Source organism: Lampetra planeri, chromosome 8, assembly GCF_965212315.1.
Source record: "Lampetra planeri chromosome 8, kcLamPlan1.2.h2, whole genome shotgun sequence".
NCBI classification, from domain to species: domain Eukaryota; kingdom Metazoa; phylum Chordata; class Hyperoartia; order Petromyzontiformes; family Petromyzontidae; genus Lampetra; species Lampetra planeri.
In genome coordinates this window covers 8,320,021-8,340,723 of record NC_136114.1, presented here as the reverse complement: position 1 = coordinate 8,340,723, position 20,703 = coordinate 8,320,021, and the positions used below count along the sequence as shown (strand labels likewise).

The 20,703-nt window shown below is 41.2% G+C and overlaps 1 protein-coding gene across 1 annotated transcript in view; it reads right to left on the bottom strand.

Moving 5' to 3' along the window:
• Window positions 1-4,683: 4,683 nt before the first annotated feature.
• Window positions 4,684-20,703, bottom strand: part of LOC144720273 (tetraspanin-4-like) — a 42,040-nt gene continuing 26,020 nt past the window's right edge. Inside the window, exons 4-7 of the mRNA XM_078596892.1 lie at window positions 15,378-15,479; window positions 11,715-11,849; window positions 8,824-8,907; window positions 4,684-7,854 (exon numbers count right to left, since the gene is read on the bottom strand). Of these exons, the coding sequence (XP_078453018.1) occupies window positions 7,786-7,854; window positions 8,824-8,907; window positions 11,715-11,849; window positions 15,378-15,479 (390 nt within the window). The 3' untranslated portion in view covers window positions 4,684-7,785. The remainder of the gene's footprint in view (window positions 7,855-8,823; window positions 8,908-11,714; window positions 11,850-15,377; window positions 15,480-20,703) is intronic.

The following is a 20,703-nucleotide window of genomic DNA, read 5'->3' as shown; positions in this document are numbered from 1 at the left end:
GGGCAGCTGCATTCACCCAGAGAAAATTCCTCCTATCTTCCTCCCCCTTGCACCCTCTGGACCTCCACTCCTCGTGCCGCTGCCCACAAGAGATTTCAGCGGCGAGGTTGAGATTTAATGCAGTGTTTACCGGAGTAAAGAGGGGTTATGCCCCACATAAAATTAGCTCTGCCCCTTGGCCTCTTTCAAATGGAGATTTTAGATAGGGGGTTTAATGTTTTGGTGGAAAGGCTAATCCACGTCCCAAAAATTACGCGCAACTTTTCAACCGTTCGTACACATGGACATCTCTTAGGGTGACATTCCGCATGGCAAAATAGGGCCAGAATTCTGCCTGAATGTTGATTTCATCAGTCTGTGAGCAGCATCAAAGCATTAATTTGGCCCAATGCACGATGACCACCCTGGGTGCGAGAGATGGTTATTGCTTGATACATGATGATGAATTGCAGGGATAAATGTAAACAAAACTCACCTTTGTATCTAAGCGCTGCACTAATTGATAGCAGTACAGGTAGACGGATACAAGTAAACATAACGGTGACTGAAATATACGACGATGGTTAATAGAACGGCGATGAGGAGGATGAGGAAAATGAGGACCTTTTATATTTATTTCTCAGCAGTGTCAGTAACTGTTCGTGTGAACCACCCATCAACCTAGGGATGCGTGGGAGATGGCTAAATCATGTTTAGTTCCTCCCCAGTGGCTTGGGCAGCTTGCTGGATTGCAGCCAGAGAATGAAATAGTAACAGCCATGTCGCGGCAGCTGATAGGATCCATCTCACGAAGGCGCTGTGTTATCCCGGCGATTGCAGCCTGCCTGGAAATGTCCCACGAGAATTTCAGATCCATGCAAATCCTGCAGGGGAAGTCAGAAATCCGCACCGTGGTAAATGTACACAATATTTTTAGTTTTACACAAAAGCACTTTTAAAAATGCCATTGAAAAGCAAACTATTATTATGCTCGAGCACTCTCACCAAAGTCTACGTGATCATCTGCATCCCTCTCATCCTATTATAGAAATAAACAAGTTATTCCTCACATAGGTTCTAAAACTTTGGTCCTGTGGGTCCGCTGTGATCCGTATTTGCACATTCATATGCAAATGAAGTTTCATATGCACGCGCAGAGGCCTGAAAAGCATACGATTTGCATATCTCAAAGTCAGGAGTGATATGTAGGTCTACAACATGTAATAGGCGGGGGGTGGATAAGATCTGTATGTGGTGTCCAGTTTGTTTTATTTATCATGCCGGGTGTGGACAATAAAGCGCATGAGCAATAAAGAGTTTAGTTCGACTCTTTTAGTAGCGATAAATGTTGACTCGTATTGTACCTATGCCAACAAAAAGCATCGTATTTAGGTATGAAATGGCACATTGTGGGCGAAGCTGTCAAATGACGATGACAAAACTTTGGCTGTGTCGAGGACCGATAGTCAATGATTTCGGTGTAGGGCACTTCTAATAAACGTAATCATAATCATCACCATTGGGCTGAGTGCTTTTTTTCACGTAATTTTAAAGGAGAGATGCGTTACAATCCAAACATGGGGAATCAAGCCCTTGTAAGAATTCAGCAAGGGATTATTGAAATCTCAATAGAATTTTTTGGATAATTCAACAAATTTGACCAAAGCACCCAACCAAAAGATATTTTTCGTGTCCACAAAAAAATAGCAGATGGTGCAATTCGACACGGATAATTGTAGCATAATACTAGGAAAATGATTAAAAACTGGTTAACCCTGAACTTGAATGCAATCATACTGAAAACTAAGTAATTGATAATGGACATATCAGTTACGTTATTGATTCTCTAATGTTGGTTCAGCGAGACAGTGGTGGAACACCCCTATAATCCAGCACCACTGTGGAGGCGAGGGTTACTGGATCGCACAAATGCTGTGATAATGCCCTTTCCATGAGTGTCAAAGTGTCATACTCTGGCTTGCCAGTGGAAGGCAGTACAGCGAGTGTTGACTCCACCTGTTCCTTCTGTGTGGGATAGTATTGCCCCCCCCAAGCACGCGCTGGTTTTCTCTGGGTGCTCCGATTTTCTTCCACTCATTCATTGACCGATTACACCTTAATATATAGAGGACGACAGAGCCTGGGGAGGAATTTGGCGCCCGCTCACTGCCCGACAGATGCCTCGTGTCCTATGGGTCGATCTCTATCTCACATTGTGTTCATTGGACATGGTGATGAATTTGAGCACTGTTCATGGAGAAGCTCCCAGCACGTGGAGTGAAACGTCAGGTGTTGTGCCAAACAACAGCAATGCAGTACAACCTGAAACCATGTCAGAACGCTTTACAGCACGAATGCACGAAGGCATGCCTTAGTGAACACTCTCACTATTTGAGAATATCAAACAAATCTTTGTTGTACACGCTGAATTGTGTAGCTGCAGTTCAAAAATGCTTTTTTTTCAAATCGACATTCAGGCCATTCTCATTAGGATATTTTTATCTTTCACAGATTGTTACCAAACTTGTGTTATTTTGTATCACCAGACAGATGTATTCAATCAATTTTTTTCTTTCTTCATCATTACATTCTATCAGCTAATTTTGTACTTTCTAGTGCTTGAAGCACACCATGGGCGAATTGATGTTTGATTGGAAACCAGAGGGCTCCATTTAATACATATTCTTCTATAATCGCACCAAAAAGGTGCTTTTTATTTAATGTCTGATAAATTTAATATGACATATCAATCTTTTTTTACCCCATTATCTGTATTTCTTGTTCTGATAATAGGCAATTTTCAGCTAGATGTGTCATGTTGGATTTTTAGAAGCTTCAAATATGAACCCTTGTAAGATTTGCACGGGTTATTATTCAGGGTTTAGCACTACTCTGCTGTTATGAGGGGTTTTTTTTCTTTTTTAAATTGTCAGTGCACTGAACATCTTAAAATACTTTATAGGCATGCATCAGCCTCTCTTGTGTCCTACAGAATTATTACTAAAATTTAGTAATGTTGATTAAATCTAACACATTATCAATTGTTTGTTACATGCAAACGCAGCTTCTGTTTACCATCCTGCGTGTCAGAAATTTTAGGGAGTTGCATCATTGTAATGTAAAAATATACCCATAAGAAATGCTACATTGTTAAACATGAACAGAGGATACCTTATAGGATTAGACATTGTGTGCAATGAATTGATACAGACATTATCACACCACATTCATTTTCAATTGCAGCAACGAGCCTATTCTAAAAATGACTGAGACACGATGTTAAAGCTTCTGCGGTTATTAAAATGCCGTGCAAATGTCCTTACATGTACAGTTGATCTGATTTAAACGAAGTTTCTTACAAAAAGAAAATGCTTGTCCTGAAATAATTTTTTGGGCATTTTAACGTACACTTCACTGTACCAGTAAAGCATGTGCAAGACATTTTTGTGTTGAAAAATGAAAATCAATTCCAGAATTTGCCCAAGCAGCCTCGCAGAGAGGTCTTCTGCTTTCCGCTTTGTCCAGATTTTTAAAAGAAATTGTGCCACAACTTGGAAATCGTCCACTTGAATGTGGCAGCTAGACCAGCAGTGCATACAGAAAAGGCTGCAATTATCCAATGGGCTAATGCGATAACCCAACCGAAGGGTTATCTAATCTTCTTTTTAAAAAAAAAACATCCCTCCATGCCAAATTTGTAGAATTGTGATTACGCTCAAATAATTTTAGATTACACGATGGTGCTGTTTATGCAGCGCCTGACAGCTCTACAGCTCACACGGCCTTTGCTAGCAATGTCAATAACAAGTGAACATTACCAGTTTATATGTATATTAGTAGCCCAGGGGAAAAAAGGCTATAAAATGCAAACATTAAGAATTACAACCATGAGAAGCAACATCTGAGTTGGAGTACTGTGGCATATGATGGATGGCTTTCGATGGCTTATTTCCATATATTTTTTTACAACATAAAATACATTTACATGAAATACAAGTACGTTTGCCTACAACTGTAATTAAGAACGTGTTTAGTTGTAAAAAGATGGTTAAACAAAATGACATCTTACTTCAGCCATTGGGTTGTAAACATATTTGCATGATGAACACAAATATACACGTTGTATTTCTTTGTCATTGAGATAGATGTTATTTGCGTTAAGATAGTAACTTTATCATTTTTACTGCAAAGATTTTGTACTGTGCAGCTCCCGCATGTTTATCGGCATGACGTCTGACGTTTTGCACTGATGGCAAAAAGCTTCTTCAGGAGCTCGACATTGCAGTTGCTGAAGAAGCTCCCAGCAACTGCACACTTAAATTTCCATAAGAGGAATATCAATGAGCTTGATGAATACTATTTTGAAAAAATAAACACGATGAAACATTTAAGATATGACTAGAGTGTTCCATATCCGTAAATGTGACTGATGGCGCAAATATTATACAATCTAAGAAGTACAAATCATCTTGACCGCAAGTGTCAAATTCGATACAAGGTCACGTCACACTGATGCCATTAGACCTTTCTGCGTGTGCTGCTATTAAACAGCAGGCATGGCCTTTCATACAAATGATGCGACTACGTCTCTGCTGAAAAACAGACGCAAGAATAATGCAGTTTCTCCAAAAATTGTGTTCTTAAAGATAATAAACTGATAAAGTATTAGCAGAATCCGTTGAACAATAAACAAGCAACATTCGCTTTTTTTTTCTTAATGAATTTATTGAACATAAAAAAGGAATGCGAGTGGTATGGACCAAAGGCTCGCGTCATGCCGGGCCAGTAAAACAGCACACATTGATGCACAGTACTTTACTCACTTACCCATGGCTGCATTTTCAAACATGCCTGCCTAATTCTTTAGATAAGCAAGTCCACTGCCTCAGTGCATTTCTCCTAACTTTGCTAATTCCAATACTAGCCGAACTCAAAACACAAGTGATAATAACGCATACCGCAGCATGCAAGATGGTATACAGTGCATCCCACCAGTCCGTCGGAATTCCAAAGGGGCTTGCGGAATACGCAAAAAGGCGATAGTTGACAAAACGTAATCTCAAAATGACTGTAGCGGGAATGCAAACGCAACCAAAGGGGATTGGCAGTAGCCCAGAATATGGCAACGCCATTTGCATTTTGTGGTTTTGTCATTTCAAGGTCATGTTTAATCGACTCAATTGTGATGTTCCCATGAGATGTTGCATAACCTAGAAATGCCAAGGCATGCAACAATCCAAACACCGAGCGACGCTCACAACGATAGCAAAAAAAAACGTGGAAGGTGCTGTGGTTTGCAAACGTTCAGCCATGTATGCTCGATTAAGTTGTTAGGATAAGAAGCAATACATTGCTTAAAAAAATAGAATAAAGCAATGAGGGTAACAAAAACACGTTGTTTTAAGACATCTATTGTATTGTACACTGCTTTGTGAAACAAAATACTTTACATACATGTCAAATTTGGATTTCATAGTACAGTACTATTTACAGCATGGATTTACATTTGATAATACACAAGGGGAATGCGCTCTTTAATTCATGCTTAAGTTCATGCTTAAGCTCTCGATCTATGTGCTATTTTACCTTTAGTCATCATTTGAACGTTACAAAAACATGTATTGCAGTAAAACATTAAAGTGAATGCTAAATATAAGCAAATGTGAAATACTGCTAAATGTAAATATGTTTAAATGCTGACCAGAAATGTACAGGGTTTAATTTCACCTATCAGCAAGATTTCACAATCATACCAAATGTCAAAGAACATCGCTTTAAGGAGCCAAATAAGTAAAGATCGTTCACAACGTTTCCAATTCAATTTAATTATGCTTAAATGCTGTTAAATATCATGACAAGGAAACTAAACATTCTATTATATTAGCAATATAAAAAAAATAACATTTTATTTTAAGCAAATTATGCTATAAATACATCAAAACTGCTGTTTATTACATTTGGGGTTGGGTAATATTTAAACGGCAGCAATTAATTCTGATTCTATAGCATTCTCCCAGGCAAGGTGTATTCAACAGAGTTAATTGAAACTGATACTTAATTATCGTGCATTTAAATTAACTCTATTGTCAACACATGGCAAAAGCCACTTCAATTGATGATTCGGTCCAATTAACCAATAAGCATACACTATGTGGAATAACATAACAGAGGGGTCACACACCTCAATGTCGCAAGCCTAACAAGGCTCAATCATATTTGTCAAGTGATAAGCAGCCTCGATGGACAGTTGTGCTGTAAATTGCATAAACATGTCAAATGTCTACGACAGGTGCCCAAGAAGGACATGAGCATTTCCAGTTGAGGCTTCAATTTGCCTTGCACCAGGAATAACAAGATCAAAAGTTGAGGGCCCGTCACTGTCTGTCTCTTTGGGTGTTATCCCGAGCTGAGATGTGATTCCATCATATCATTGCCATGGCAGGCGGATCGCACTACCCAATATCCAAGCTTTTTGCAGAGAAGGGGGCAGAAGGGTGTGAAAAGAACTAGAAGCAAAACTGCTCATTGACTGTGGATGTTGCCAGACCACAAGCAGCAGAATGTGAAGGCAAACTAATTCAGTCGTCTTTTAACTCCACCGTTTATTCGTGGGAAATGAAAAGTTCTGTTTGCAAATCACGTAATTGTACCATAACCGATTTAAAACTGAAAGCCAACCATGGGGAAACGTGTTCTACGATATATATATTTTATGCAAGACACGTGTGTACACTGAAAGAAGATGCTAGCGAAAAGCCAAAGCCACATGTTGCAACACTGTCTCAATTCAACTGACCATGTGCATAAAACGAACAGCAATGGTTGTACAACCAGCATGGCACCAATATTTAAAATAAACGAAGACCTGCAAAAATGTGTGCGAGCGTGGGACGTTTCTACTTATCCTAATAAACTCACTTAAAAGTCCTAAAATTCCAAAGCCACCGTATTACAAGAGGTTAATTTGGCATGAACTAATAGAATGGATAACCAGACAACTTTAATATACTGTATATGCTATTGCACAATGCACATCACAATCTAATTCTGCATTTCGGCTCAAAATATGCAAGAAACAACATTTAAAAGAGCTGACCTATTTTACATTTTAAAAGCGTGACTTGAGTCTGTTTTTAATTACTCAGTGCAGGGTTAGTTGTACTTTGTTGATAAGGTGCTTCATGAAGTAATTTTGGCGTCCCGAAGACAGTGAGTCCGTAACGAGCCAAATCAAGTTGAAGCCATGCAGCATGGTTGCGACTTAACGCATCGAAGCATTATCGGGCAGACTGATGGACATTACAGCCAAAACAACAAAATCAGCGTGCCTGTCAAAACACCGACCGGCGTGTGATGTGTACACACCGATACACACTCAAGTGGCAGCTTTCTAGAAAGCACTCCCCCATGATGCACAGATTTGTCACGAGGGAATAAGTGAGATATAATGGTTGGGGGGGGGGGCGGGGGGGGGGTGTTTGATGGAGGCTTGCTCAGAATTTAAAAAAGGCTCCCGTCTCCACTTCACGCCACGATTTTTCCTCCCGAGCAAAAAAAACATTGCTGGACCTGCTCAGTCTTTGGCGGTGGCGACGTATGTGTGTGCTTCAAAAAACATGTCTCGGTCGCAGCGTTTATAGTTGGGGGTCAAGCATTATCTTTTTTTACACAAGGAAAAGTGTCTGTGGTCTTGGAAAGCGTACGTAGGTAAGCAGTATATTGAAGAAGAGAAGAGGGAATACAGCTGAACGCTACTCTGAACACGCTGCGGCCCTCTTGAAAGCAGAGCTGTTTAGGAAGGGCACATCAGTCGTAGAACTTGCTCTCACTCCTCAGTTGGCAGTACATGATCATGGCAAATGCCATGCCAAGGACCTAAAATGCACAAATACACATTGGACAATTAGAATGGAACAGTCTGAAAATGTTGTTTAAATATGTATTTCGTCAACGCAGTCATGTATAGCTGGGCAAAGTCCTGTAATGATTCTACCATTCCACCCAAACCCGACCATTCATGCAGGAAACATGATTCTTCTATGGGTGATTTAATGTAAAAAAATCTCCATCTGAATAATATTATAATCGGGATTCTGCCATGGAAACTTCATATCACAGAATTAAATATCGAAAATTGAGCTTAGGTTATTTTGGGTTATTCTCAGCACAGCTAGCTTAACTAAGCACACCAGATTCCAGCCAGCCATAATGCTGAATCTGGCAGATTCCATGTGGTTAGAATTGGTCAGGATTGCCATTCATATGTATTGCTGATACCTTTCCATTGAATTAACAGCTTTGTGTAAAGCCAATGCTTTACGTACAAATGGCTGCATCATGTATTTGCCCAGCCATATACAAGCACTACGTGTCAGCTATTCGTTTCAATGGAAATTCTTAAAGGATGGCCAGGCCCCAAAGGCCCTCTCTTGTTGCCTAAACACCACAAATGGGCTTCACACAGTCTGGCCCGCACAGTTCTATCATTTTGCTGACTCCATCCTGTTGGGAATCGTATTCAGTTCAAATCAGAAATTATGATTCATAATAATAGCCCAGCTCTACAGCAATTCAAGCTGACAATTTATGGATTACACTTCACAATAACAGAACAAGAGGCCTGCATTTTTTATTTTTAAAAAGTCAGGCAATTAAATATATCTGCATTAGGATAACGTTTGGTTATTTTTCACTCGTTTAGTGAGTAAATCCTCAGTCTCAAAAACTCTTTTTCGGGAGGGTCTGATGAAGTTTTTGCAGTCAGTAGTAGTTTGCGGGTAGTTTTCAGCATTGGCATGTTTGGCCTACACTAGTTATAGCGCATGTTTTGAAAAATATCCCTACCTGAATCAAAGCGATGCACAGGCCAAATATGCCAACAACCATGAGGTGCTCCTGCAGCCACACTTTCACTTTGTCGTAACAACCCTGGACACACGCACACAGAAAACATCCGAGTAAATTAGCTTGGAAATCCTCTTTTGGTGCAAGCCAATTGCCTGCCAGCCAGTAAGTCGGTCATTCACAGAGTGCTGACACATGACCCACGTGGCTTGCTGTGGACAGAACAGCATGAACAGATGCTTGCGATTTTCATGAAGCTCATCAAGTACCCGGGATCAAAGGGCTGGCATCTGGCCGTCTCATGCCGCTGCCCAAGAGATGAACGCTTTATCAAAGGAGGCATGCGCACGGCTGGCTCGGCAATGATGGATGATGCTCACTGACGAAGGTCCTCATGACGTGTTCATTAGGGCTTCCAAAGGGACACCAGCTGAGAAAAGCAGAGCGCTGATCCAAAACTAATCACCATGTGCCGTGACAAAAAATAAAAGAAAATCATCAAAAGGTTAGCAAGGCAATGCCAATATATCTTTCTAGTGTAACATAAAAGGCATGTATAGTATTAAACATATCAATGAGAATCTTTAACCAGAAGGTATCAAGTAATTTAAAAACCTACATGAAATGTAAGTGACACAAATCACGTTCAACAGAGGCATTTGCAGTGTCCTTGACTGATGAAAATGGCAGCCACAGACAGTTGAGGCTTTTTGCTTTGTCTTTTGAAAATCAAACTTTTTTTTTCTTAAAGACTACTAGATATTAGGCTTGTATTGATGCCATAAAGCCATGCCTTAAAATAAATTATTATGCCCAGAATAGATGCATTAACTCATTTGCGCAAGAATAAATTTGCGATTTATCCAAATAATATCATATTTAGGCCAACGGACCAAACAACACTAGACAAACAAAGAATATGAGAAACAAAACAAACGAGATGGCAAAAATGAGGCAAAAATAATCAACTCTTGAATAAAATCATAACCAGGCATTGTGGAAAATAATCCAATCACTGGTGGAGGAGGGTGGGGGGGCAGAGGGAGAATAATTTACATTCCCACGAAACGTACCATACATGCATACGGTGACAAAAATAGGACAATGGAGTCACCTCTCTTAACTTCCTGTTAAAACATTTGACCTTTTTGGGAGAAAATTACAAGCTTTGCTGAGCGAAAATCAATGACCGAGGAGTTGGTCCTCTCTCCATCATGTGACACCCAGGGTCATGTTGAATAGCTCACGCAATCAATCAATAGGGCTGCACTTTTCTGCAGCAGCCAGCGCTGTTTCCAGACTCCCATTTATATCCAAGCAGGATGCCCTCAATAATTATGAGCCCTTTGTCAATCCACCGTCAGTGATTGGGGGTTGTTTTGACCATACTTCACCACTCTTGGTTAATGAATTTTGGTGACTGGAGGGAGGCTGGGGGAGGGGGGAAACCAGTTCAGATGAAACTCATCGCTGGGACGTGAAATGCTAAAGTATGGCCTGAAAAGAGTTTTGTTATTTGAAATGTTTAACATTTGTTCAAGGCAATATTTGAGAAATGTAACGTAATGTATTACATTCAAATGGGCTAACGGAGAACTACTGCAATTGCATACTAGCGCATTTACAGTAAAAAAAAAACAGCAAGATACTTGCACATTGAGGTCTTGAAACAATTTATACGGCCGTACTGGATATGCGGACTTTTTTCAAATAATCAGAAAACAGTAAAAATATATGTGTATTATAAAAAAAAATCTATTCTGGTTAGAGACCATTTTTTTAGATTGCAGTTGAGAATGAAAATCAATGACTGTCGAAGTAAGTCCTCTTGGCTCTGTCACCAGTTCCATTTTTCACAGGAATGCATGCCCAGCAAATGAGATTGATCAGAATTCCATCACAGTTAGACAAATACTGCATGCCCTCGCTGATTTTTCCAATCGTATTCACAACAGCTGTGGCCAATATAGTTAATTGGACTATTGAAGGTATCCTGTGCACATCACGTTATTTTGCTATTTTTGTAAAGACTTCCATAGTCCTGTCACTGATAGTATTACATGTGTTTGTATGGTGGGTGGATGTGCAGATAGGGTAGAGCAGTAGCGCAGTGGCTAGCTCAGAGAGCAGAGTTTAATTCCCACTCATGACCAATAACAGTGCTGAATATTTTAATCGGTCCCGCGCCTCCCCTAAGTCGACTCAGCCATATATGAGTTCCTGATACAGTATGTAAACATCAGCACTGTGAAGACAAAGACGGCCAGGCGTGGTGTTGGACCACCAACCCCCTTGTGTGCCATGCCGGTCTTCAAAGGTGCTCGCTAAAGGCGCTTGCACCAACAGTCTGTTGGTGTACGTGCAGATATACGGTACAGTGGTGCACCTTAGGAGTGCATCACACTTGTAAATCGTTGTTGGTGATGGAGTGGTTTGCACAATGCAATGCAAACCCTGCAACCTCAGTTCAATTCCCTGTCACAGTTATCAGGCCTGGGGGCCTCCCTTAGATCCTCAAATGAGAACCCGGTGTAGCATGCACACGTACTCGGGTAGACAAAGGCAGTTTGGTGTCATGCTGGCTATGCGATACTCTCTTTCGCTATGCAGGCCTTAATAGGTGCTCGCTAACAGCATTTTCCCCAACACTCTGTTAAAGGCTATACAGGGAACCTCTGTATAATGTGGAGATAAACCACACGCACGGGTAGAGATGATCATTCCTTTCAAAGTGGCTCTATTCGTTGAGGAGTGCCTACTTATTTATTTATAGAGCGATAGTCACATGAAGCGTAAGCACACAGGTTGCGGAGACGCGTTTCCAGTGTGAGTGAACCGAAAGATGTTGCAAAATGTAGTGGGGGAATTGGGTCTGAAGCTTCGGTCCTCACCGAGTTGATGTTGGTGATGGAGGTTAAGATGCTCCCACAGCCGTTGCTGTACTCCAGGCAGCAGGAGTCAGGGACCTGTTTTTTCTTAAAAACGTCGAACCAGTCCGTGTAGTTGCCCACGCCACAGCAATGGAACTGCGAGAGAACACGGTCCGTGTGAGGGCATGTTGGGAGGGGAGAAGACGAATAGTATAATCGAGAAGGTGATGAGGGTGGGGGGAAGGTGAAGGAAGAGGTTGTTGAAAGGGTTGCCAACTATATTGGTTTTCTGAGGACGTCCTCCTTGTGACATAGCCGTCCTGGGAAATCTGCGACTCTTTCCGGGACATTAAAGGCCCCATTTTTCTGTGAGTTGCGTAACAATAAACCACTCAATACAACACCATTCATACATTTAACACGTAGGCGTTCACGACCAATATTATCCATATGAGGGTTTTTTTTGGTTAGATTGTGTAAATATTAATGTGTCGTTAAATCCGCTACTACCCGACAGCCAATCAGTAAGGTGTGTCACGTAAACAAAACATGCCAATTCGTTATTAGCTCAGCACACTGGTGTGTGGGAGAAAAAACCCACAACATTTACAATTCGAGTACAACGTTTTACCGAACTACGCCTGATCAGGCGTAGTTCGTAGTTCCTCCCTATTCTGGTATTGTGAGAGACTCTTATGCCTCATGATATGTCCCAGCTTTTTGTTTGTGCCTTGGGAGGTGAAAATGGCTTGATGTGCTTTTTTTTTCAAGCAGACTGGATGGGTTTGGTTGCCTCGCCTGGATGACCACATTGTTCTGTAAATTGAAATGTGTACACTTTATGCTTACATCAAGTTTTCAAAGTGCTTTTCTATTTGTAACTAGCAGACCCGCCCATCTCTTGGACGTAACGTTTGTCCCTCCATCCCTCCCACCTGATGTCACGTCTTGCTAGCCGGCAAAAAAAATTCTAAAATAGTATATGAAATAGTCAGGCTTCTTGATTACTTTATGCATTCACCTTTACGTAATATTTACACATGATTAATGTAACTCCATACATCCCGCACCTCCGATTATCACGGTCGGCTGCGTATGGTGCGAAAGAAGTTCGACATACATACGTACAGCACCGGCCGCGCGTCTGCATGGGATACAAAGCCAAGGAGTTGGGGGGCGTGACGTCGGTGTAACGCACGAACCCGGCTCAACGCTGAGGGATGCATCCCTCTACCATGCACGTACACTTGCGAGCCAGCCAGCCAGCCAGGAACCCAGGGAGGCAGCAACGTTTTTTTTCTTTCAAATATGGTTTAATGTTACGCTGGAAATGCCAAACTAGAACCAGCATGATGCGGAATGTTCAAAGGTTGCAAAAAAGACATTTGCTACAAATTCATGAATTGCAATTCATGTCACACATTCAAAGTTTATCAACAGTTAACACAAATTTACGGTGGAAAGTTAAAACCTAAGGCAGTAATTTATTATTTTAAAAAATCATTACTATAACTTATTTGTGCTTAATGATCTAACGACTGCTCATGTGCAAGTGTTAAATGGCCTATTAAGCCCCATTCACTCTGCAGTGTCCCTCAGCAGCATCTGCATAGAGGCCCGTGTAAGTGAACTGAGACTGGAGTGGAATGGGAGTTGGCTGATGCAAAATGCTTAGCGTTAAAAACGTCACAAATTTGGTTCCACACCAGCGAGTGTAAAAACAAGTATCACCCTAGTAAGTTTACATGACCAGCATGTTAACGTGCTATTATTATAGCATTTTTTTTACAAATTATTTATGACGGAGAGCTTAATTGATAAACTGCTTGGTGCGATCGTTAGCACACTTGGATATGCAATCCAGAGGTGGCCGGTCCAATCACCCAGCGCGGCAGTGAAAACAATGAGACAAGCCGCGTTTTGTCTCCCCAGTACTGATTTTGACATCGCATCAGGTACTGTACACAATGTACTCACTTCAGGCTAAGTCGACCTAGAGGAGTCTCAGGATCGGTTCAGACATTCGCCACTGGTGTCAGCCGTGAGTGGGAATGGAACACAGGCCCCACTTGGTTCGCAGTGCAGTGTGCTAACAACTGCGCTACTGCAACACGCATGCCACACACACGTTCCATTCTTAAACTAAGAATTAACTTAATAATTAAATGTCTTATATCCATACTATATAGTATTTTTTGGATACAGTACATGGACGATATATACTCTACTGTAGTATTTACTGCACATGCATAGTATGTACTATACATTAAATATGCAGAACACATAATAGTGCAGTATATATAGTAAACCTGCAGTCGATACTATACAGAGGATATGCTCTACATATACTCTTGATATACCCTGTATATCAAGATCAAGATGGTGTCATGCTTAAAGTCATTGATGCCGCCACATCTCGCCAAAGCGTTCTAACCTCTGCCAAATGCCGCAGCGGCTGCACAGTGGATACACGACCTCCAAGATCTGCTCTAGTAGTATCCCAACATCTACTCTTAAGACTGACAGAGAAACCAACAGGCCCACACAGAGGCCCAAAGATCTGCCCTAACAATATCCCACCATCTGATCTGAGGTTTTCCCTTTCGTCGCCACCTGTCTCGGCAATTGACTCTCCCCCAGACCCTGCACACCCACATCTGCTCAATAATATCACACTGTATAGGAAGCGTTCTATTCGTCACGTATGTAGAGCTATATATAGATAAGTCCTGAGCACCGTAAATCTCGCAAGATTTCGCCAGTGACATTGGGCGAGGGCGACGGTATTTCACGGCGACGTGAACGTGAGCCTCTGCACATACGAGTGCCTGAGCCGATATCGGCCCGCGTCTACCGTTTTCTGGACATCTGTGAAAAACAGCTTCACAGCTCATCGAATTTCTTCCAGGATAAATAAAGATTCTGATTCAGAATTTTCCTCCGCCTCTCTTGAGCAGGAGGCACGCGTCGACAAGTCACGTCGACAAAGCCTTTTCGCGTGGCAGTTAAGGAGACAGAAATCGTCTCGACACTCATGTTGACATTAAACCTGCATGAGAAAAACCGCCATTGAGTGATTCGCGAACATCACAAAAAGCTATTAGCAAGGTGCTGTTAATGCTATAATGTGATGTAGTAATGACCTTGGCTGAAAGCCATTGCAATAACCAAGAGGGTATAAAAAATATACAAGTCCATCCAATATAAAATGAAATGAAAATGTTAATTCTGTACGTTCTTTCGCCACATTGTAATCACAAAACTGTAATTCAATACATTTAAAGTTGTTATCATTTTTCTCCTGCCATCTTTTGACACGTATTAATTTTAAATATGCATATAATACATTTAATATTTATGTCTTCGTCGCTTAAAATACGTTTAAAATTGATATTTTTCACTCTTTCGGGTAACAGCATTGAAAATGCAAATACGGTTTATTTTGAATACTCAAACACGAGATTAAAAATCCCAGGTGGATGCTTACATGATGTAACTGAACGTTCCTGCTAAATAATAATAATAAAAATACTTGGATAGCCTGTAGCCACATGCTGTATCATTTTAATAGCAAAGCAATAATCCCTAGAACCACTTTCCAATTACTCTGGCATGAATTTTTGAAGGGTGAAAAATTAAACTGGGACGCATAACATCCACCTGCCAATTGCCCGAGATACTCACATCCGTCTGCACGATGTTCCATGCGTTGGTGAGCCCAACGTTGCCTTGTTGGCCGTACAGCTTAAGGCCATGAATCAGGTCCTTTTGTGCATAGGAGTCAATCTGTAGAAGGGAAAAATATACAAATCAGTCAACAAAAATATACAAATCAGTCAATAAATAAATAAAGAGATGGGTAATTGCTATCGCTCTATCGGGTTTTGTGAGCCACGCACAGTCCATCCTTCCACATCACCCGAACCTATGCATTCACTCGTTAACTTGACGATAAGTAATACACACGTGTGTTGATGAGTTTGATGGTGAAGGAGTGGGTCTAGCCACCAGTGGGGTCTGGAATGCTTGACATTGATGTAAATGGTGATGCCTTGCAGGATATGGCAAAAAAAAAACCCCAATGACATCTCTGTGGCATAAATATTTCACTTTAATGTGTATTATTTGACATTTCGGAGCCCTGCACATCGCTCATCCCATAAAGATGCAGGACAGCGAAGTGGAGTCGGACATTGCCCATGCTTGATGTATATCGTGCAGAGCCTATGCAGGATTGTGCCATCAATTTTTATAGGTATTGGGGTTGTGGGCAACCTGGCCTTTATATTGGGGTTGTCGAGACAACACGAATAACTTAGGATCACCCCCTGGTGATAAAGAAGCCAAGAGCAGGCTGGCTATTTATTATTCATGATCTGTAAACCTATAAGTCTTAATTGTACAGTGTAAAATATCAACTCGATGAGTCTACTATACTTCGGCAAAGTTAAATTTTTTTACAATAAGGCAAGAATGGGAAAACAGAAGTTAAGTTTGGAATGTAATCATTACCATGCAAAGTTTGTGTTGAAAGTGTAGCATGAGTCGATATAAAAAGTGTAACCAATATTAAACACTTTAAGAAATGCTAATCTCTGAACAGATTTTAATTCAGAAAACGCCACAACTCGGTTTCAATGTTTTGAGAACATTCCAATTGTTTATTAATTCTGCTGTGACCTTAACATTGATTCCTAAGGCCAGTACACACTGCTAAATCTGATTGCGCTGGTATTATATTCTTAAAGGTCAAAATAAGGAGAGAAATGTTTTACTTTAAATGCTTATATGCTCCCGCTTTATTTTCTCTTCTCGATGGCACCTTTTTCAAGGCTTAGTCACATAGACCATTGCCATGTTTATTGAAATATTAGCATAGGTTGTAATAATATGTTAAGTCTTTGCTGCGCATGAGCACATACAACATGGACACGCTAGCCTTGCAAATTAGACAATGTACCGTGCACACGACTAGCAAATTGGCAGGTGTAAGTACTGTACGTCTGTGTGTGGAGCTGTGAAGGACAGGCTTTGAGTGACTCATCAGAGGTGAGTCACTGTAAACTAACAAAACCTGGATGTGGGACACATTTAGGTGAGATGGGATGATATCAAAATTGGCTTATTAGTATGGGTCGATTAATTACAATCATCATCGCTACTATAGTTATGTCATACTCCCAATATATCTTCTTTACAATTAAGCATGCAAGCTAATGTTATGCAGATAATAAGAATTCAATGCAGGATTCACTACACCGGCAACATTATTGCTAATTATTTTGATGTAATATAACCCTCAATATATAACTGCATCATAAACTGCTACCCCATTTAAATAAAAAAACGTAAACGTTGTTGCATTTTATTTTTAATTTCCTAATATCACAAGCTATATTTATTCATGTGCTCTATTGTAGCTTAATTTGGCTTCGTTTGGCTTGCACTTTGAATCTGCAAAGCTTAATGTGTTATTTTATTATAGGATTCGTCCTCTGTAAGTTTGTCCAAATATGCGTTTATGTGTTGGAAAAATCGGCTCGATCTCAACGGGCTCTTAGTTACAACGTACAGCTGGCGGCCTCCATACACCATGTCAGCCACGTAGGGTTGTGTGACCATACTTCACGATGCTGGTCAATGCCGTGTGAGCCTACCCGGTTGTAAATAAAAGTTTCCGTCTATACGTCTGTCTGTCCGTAATGCATTGGTAATGTGCCTGCCTGGATTTCAGTCTTTTTGCACAGCTGTTGCCAATGTATTAAGAGTATTCGATCACATTCGATGGGCAATAGCTAGTCATCATTACTTCAGAATTCATTCAAATAAGAAAAACAAGTAAAGTGGATACAAATCATCGTCTGCAATAAATAAAATTAGCGTAGTTTTGCACAGTCATTTCAGAATCGTGTTTACCTTAAAAGTTGACAATGCCTTTCATGTAGAAACCGTTGCTTGTAATGCTTTAAATCAAGGAACCTCAACGGCCCATCCAAAATTCTCCTGCAATCGATCCCTGCAATCAACCTGCCAACTAATCCTTCAGGCTCACAATCCCCAGTGGCTTCAGTGTTTGCTATTAGCACTTGTTTATTGGGAGATAACAGAGGTAAAGTGTGGTCAATTGCTATTGGGAGACATGTTATTTGCTAAATTGAAAACCAAATTAAAACTGCCGGTCATTTGTCTACAGTGTTGGCTCCATGGCCCTTAATTAGGCATGACACACACGCACACACAGAGAGTGCAGTCAGGTAAGGGACACTGTGTTCCATTCTTTAGTCAATGCTGACCAGGCCACGTTCAACATGCTGGTGTTTCTGGAAGCGAGAGTAAATCTCTTGGACTCGGCCCAGCGGAAGCACGTTCACCGCTTGTTGCAGAAGTTCCCGATTCGAATCCGGCAGCTGCCCTGGTAATTACCGCGAGTTTATTAAACACATTCCTGCGGAGGGAGTTGGTAGGAACGTTGGGTTGCTCGGTCAATGGCCAGGGTCAACGGCGGCGTGGTGTATTCCACAAATATGCCCGACTGCGAGGGCGGGCACAAACCGGCGTGAGTAGGTTAAACGTTGAGTTTTATAAGGGCACCACGGGGTGACCAGCCCCTCCCCACCCAGCACCACCCCTCCCACCACCCACCCAGCCCCACCCAGCCCCACCCTCCCCACCCAGCCCCTCCCCCCCCCTCCCCTCCCTACCCAGCCCCTCCCCACCCTCCCCACCCAGCCCCTCCCCACCCTCCCCTACCCACCCAGCCACACCCTCCACACCCAGCCCCTCCCTGCATGACGGACGGACACAATAATCCCCTGTGGGCTGGTGTAACCAGGAGGTTCCTACCAGTATCATAATAATACACACAGTCTGCTTCAGAGTGGACGTTAACGATCCCGTGATGTGATTCGCGAGAGAAGGCCGTTGTATCCAGCATCACGTGCCCAGATTTACCAAACTATGCAAATTACTTCAATTGCACGTTACACAATCGTTGCCGAACTGCTGGACCATCCTGAAAAAGGATTCATGGGACTCAGTGAGGCATTTCTGGGTAAGGAATCGTAATAATAATAATCGTGACCTCCTTGATGGAACAAAGCAGGTCAAACCAGCAAGTTTGTAGTTTATTTGGACAAGCCAATAAGTGGGATCTACTATTTCATGGGTTATTGCCGTTGTTCCGATGATTTTTGGATCGTACCCATGTGTTGTTCGGCACAATGTCTGATGTTTTGCTCCACGTGCCGTTTCTAAAGAAGCTTCCAGCAAGCAAAACATCAGCCTTCATGCCAGACAATATGCAGTAAAACAAAAATCAAGCCATGGATCCATACAATGGGATCTGACACAATGAATCAACCACCTACAATTGGACATCGGGCCTCGCAAATAATAAGGCTTCGTGGACTCTGGTGGGAAGCACCCTGCTGAGAAAACAATTAATGGATGCCATTTAATTTACAACAGTCAGATCTCTTATTAATTGCAGACATTCGTGGCTGTCTACTTAATTAAGCTGTTAGTTACCACTTTCTCAGTGAAGAGAGCTGTAATGTGTGCAGGATGTACTTCGTATAGGAAAACTGTTACATCATTGTGTGCAGATTTCAAAGTCATGAATTCAAATATTTTTTTGCAATAGCACTAATGATTGTATATATAATACATTTACTAACATACTTTTTGTATGTTTATATTGACAATTATTCTTCATCAAAAGCGTGCATTATATAAAAATTGCTTAATCTTTCAGCAAATGTGTTTCCGACTTGTTATAAAACGGCAATGTTGTGACACACTGATCGGCAAAAAAATACACTTTATAGTGCAAGATTAGTGAGTAAAACTCGTGCATGCTAATGATGCAATACGCTCTATTTAAAGCCGGGTAAGTTTCCTTCATTTTTCCTTTTGTGTTTTTTTGTGAGATGATGTGCCGCCAACGATGTCCGCGAGCCTCGGAGAAGCTGGCATTCGAAATAAAAAAAGACTGCGGCTGTGATTCTTCACACGCGTGGCATACTGACAAAAACATACGCGTGTTTGTTTGCTGCCAGTGTGGGGCCATTGGGAATATTGACGGCCGAGCACAATAGGAAACTGGTTTGCACCGGCCGCTTCAGTCATACTTTGTCAAACAGATATCACAGCATTCCCCTTGGATTAATTATTTGTAATTATTTAAGCAGCACAACATGCCAGATTTTAGCAGTGGGAGAAGTTCGGAGCTTACTTTCAAACAATGACTGTACCACTCACAACATTCATTTGTTAGTTATAAGCTGTGGTTTGAAGCCAAGGTCAATACATTCAGAAATGTAATGCATTCTATTTTATTGTAAAACTGCGTGCAATATAATACGTGCTTCATAATTATTTATTATTTCCCACTTGCGTGAAAATTATATGTAATACCATAGTGACAATGCATGTTCTTCATACGTATCATGGTAAAATATTCTGCAGCTAACACGGCATGCTCATGAGCTTAGAAATATATTGCATTCAATACCACACTTGTCATTTGATATACAAGGATTCTCAGTTGACCACAACTAAGCCTTGATTATCAACAATGTGGGCAAGTCCTCACAATCACATAAAATAATTATTTAAAATATTTCACTTGACTGTTGCAACATTCCACTATTCATATATGTCGCGATAAATTGTATATTTTTTACTTTCAGTGTGACAATACAGTTTTTGCTACCAGAGCCCTCACCCCGCCAATGTGTTCCACTGCTGACATGAGGCAGAGTTACAGAAATCAAACCCTCCCACGGGACATGTGTTGGCAATACAAGACTAAAAAGATAAAGGGGGAAATTGCCAGCCGTGAACAAAACAGTCACCTTGAATTTCCAAGGTGAGGCGGCCTCCTCCGAGGCTGAATGGACCACTTAGATAAAAAAAAAACGCACAAAATGCAGTTTTCAACTGAAACACCCCATTCTTTTGCAACCGTGGGAAATGTCACTCTTTTATAGAGAGTGACAGAGGCAATAAC